This window comes from Solanum dulcamara, chromosome 6 (assembly GCF_947179165.1).
Source record: "Solanum dulcamara chromosome 6, daSolDulc1.2, whole genome shotgun sequence".
NCBI lineage: Eukaryota > Viridiplantae > Streptophyta > Magnoliopsida > Solanales > Solanaceae > Solanum > Solanum dulcamara.
In genome coordinates, this window is record NC_077242.1 from 76,495,642 (window position 1) to 76,498,959 (window position 3,318).

The window sequence follows — 3,318 nt, forward strand, 5'->3', positions numbered from 1 at the left end:
ATTTCATAAATAGACACTTCTTCAGCTATTGCATTTGATAAATAGTCATTGTCACAGAGTTTCAAATTTCATAAGTGAAACTCCGGGATATTAACTATTTTTCAATTACAAAGTTTAAAAAGTTTATTTTATGAATCAACTAAATGGTCTTGGAGTTAAGGATTACGTTTAGTTTTTAATTTCATGGCACCTAGAGATGAGGAAAGACGCAATGATTGATATAGGTCCAACATAACATCCACATAAGGCCACTTTGGCTCCTCCTAGTCAAGTAGTCAATGAACGCTATTTCTGTTTTAGAATCTGCTAAATGGTATTGGTTAATCTAAGTAAAATGATGTCCTTTTATATTAAATTTCTTCGCACACAGAGATGAGAAATGACATAATAATTGTCGATTTCTTTTAGATAGTTGAAAATAAGTATAAATCAAGAGATTATCGAATAGGGCGTTGAATATACAAGGCAAAATACATCATCATTATATACTTTTGATGAATACATTAATAAATTTACATCCAAGTAGAAATCTTTGATTCTACTTTACTAGGCTTGAAATTCAATAAACGAAGCCCAAAGCTCTAGCAAGCTTTAAGAACAAGAAACATGAGTATATAGCCAAAAGCCCAACTCCAAAGAACTTATCAAGCCTCATATCCCTCTTGGGCAAAATTACCAAGGCCCAAAGTAAGCCCAATAGTAAAAACCCAATGGTCTCATAAATAGTTGAATCTGTTGGCACAATATAGCTTGAAGGAAATGCTTTCCAAGTTGTGAAAATGAGTGATGAGCCCAAGCCCACTAAGGTATTGAATATAGGCCCAGCATAGCATCCACATAAGGCCACTTGGGCTCCTCCAGGCCCACTAGTTTGGGCTAGTGTTACATTAGACACTAAATCTCCCAATGAGTTACCCCAAGCAAGAAGAGTCAGGCCCAAAATTGATGGGCTTATCCCAAAGATTAGGCCCATTGAAACCAACAAAGAAATAAGCTCTTCTGCCAAGATGTAAGTCCAAGTAATGCTCATTAAAAAACCAAGTCCAAGCCACAAAAAATTGAACTTCTTTGGTGGGTGAAGCCCATCACTAGTGAAAAACACAAGAACCCCACAAGAAACCCCGAGAACTCCACTAATACTATAGGCCCAAATACTTGATTTAGGCCCAAAGAAATCCCAAATGAGAACCAATAACAAAGGAGCTAAAGTGATTGACACAATCCCAAATGATTTTGACCATTTCTCTTGTGAAACATTTGGAATTGTCAACTTTCTTGGTAAGTCAAGTGGCAATTCAAGAACATACCCAACTTTTCTCAACACACAAAATTTTCCACTTTGAACCTCACTTTTGTCCATCAACAAAGGGACTCTTAATAATTCACATGACAATTCTTGACCCTTTTTCATGTCACAAACCATTGGCAAAACCAGTTCTTTATCACCATCATCATTATCATCATAATTAGAATACTTCTCTTCTTGAACATACATTTCCATGACAAATATGAAGCAAACATAGACAAGATATAGTACAAACAAAGCCAAAGCACCCCACAAGTGAATTTTCCCAATGATGATCACAACAAGAAGGCAAACAACACAAAGAATCAAGAACATGACATTCCCTATAAAACTTGACTTCTTGATTTTCCTCCCATGTTGACTAATTGATATACTTGTAATTCCAGCCACTACACTTGAAACAAAGAAAGCACCACCAATTATACTATTAAGTCCAATATCATTTGTACCATCATTCATAAAAGAAACAATACTAGAGAATAAATCAGGTGCACCATTTCCAAGTGAAAGAAGTGTAACTCCAGCAATTATAGGTGAAAGTTTCAAACTTTTTGATAGCCCTTCAAGTGAAGAACAAAAATAGCTACTAGCAGTATCACCTAATAAATAAAAAAGTAAAATTAACCAAAGTGCTTGTAAGATATATCCAAGAATTGGGCTAAAAGTGCAATAAAAAAGTTGTAGATAAAAAATATATCCATCAGGTTTACACCCTTCATGTGATTTAACATAAGTGCACTTTTCTTCTCTACTAGTGATTTTTTCAATACCTTTACAACCAATATCTTTGCCTTTCAAGAAATTATTTTTTGGGGGAATTGTGAAAGTGTTGTTTGGATAAAAATTGGAATTTGAAGAGTAGAAATGAAATGTTAAACAAGAAATAATAAGAAGGAAGATGATATTGAAGAATAAAGATGGAATCTTGGTTCTATACTTAGAGAGAATTTGAAAAATACCCATTATTTTTCTAGAGATGATTTTGGAATATGAAAATAGTTGGTATGAATAATGGACTTTTTGTAATTTGGATTTGTGGGGACAATGAGACATAAAGATTCCTTAGTACTGCTTTTTGATGTTAAAAGAAAATCTCTTGGAGAAAGAAATAAAACAGGCTGTTAATAAACAAAAAAGAAAAAAGGCCAAAATTTCAAAATAGATAGACATGTGCCAAATTGCAAACAACTTGTTTACTTATCAAAGGTGCTAAGAAATTATCCTACAAATGTCTAGCTATTATTATTAGATTAATTCAAATTTATTTTAGAAAGATTTATTAGGATATTAAGAATTATTGCTCAAATGTTTATACAATCAATTGAAAAATATATATCGTAGTAAAATATTTTTGTTTATTTATCATGAAATATACATTTTTATTACTATTTCATGTCAAAAATTATTTGGATAGATTTTAAATTTTTCAAAATCTAACCCTGAATTGATATGGATATATGTTAACGCGGATTTTATTAATCCCAACATGAAAAATAAAATAAGAGCTGATAAGAATGATTATTGAGATAGGATAGACAATGATATGTGATGAAATTAGCTAATTCCACCTTACATATGAAATAGTTAATTTCATAAAATATGATTTCCGAGACTGATTAATATATGTTCATAACTAAATATAAAATAAAATAATTCCGTATTTTATCATAAGATTGTTATCTCTTATACCATAGCCAAACAATCCCTAATGTACAACATTAGTGTCGACATGTTTGGAGTAAAGTCGGAATTTCTTAGAAATAAAGTCAATGTGAACTATCATAAATTCACCCAAATCAGTCAGAATGAAAATGACATTTTGTGCTAATAAAAAGATAACGCGCTAGAAAAAATATATTCTAATAAGTGAAAAATTTATGCTATAAAATTCACAAAATCAGTCGGAATGAAAATGACATTTTGTGCTAATAAAAAGATAACGCACTACTACAAAAAATATATTCTAATAATTAAAAAAATTTATGCTATAAAATATGATTTTTTTAATTATT

The 3,318-nt window shown here is 31.1% G+C and overlaps 1 protein-coding gene across 1 annotated transcript; it reads right to left on the reverse strand.

Moving 5' to 3' along the window:
- Positions 1-459: 459 nt before the first annotated feature.
- Positions 460-2,345, reverse strand: LOC129891608 (cation/calcium exchanger 1-like). The gene has a single exon (XM_055967023.1). It carries the CDS (start codon positions 2,267-2,269, stop codon positions 560-562), a length of 1,710 nt encoding a protein of 569 aa, XP_055822998.1. The 5' UTR covers positions 2,270-2,345; the 3' UTR covers positions 460-559.
- Between the last annotated feature and the right edge of the window lie 973 nt (positions 2,346-3,318).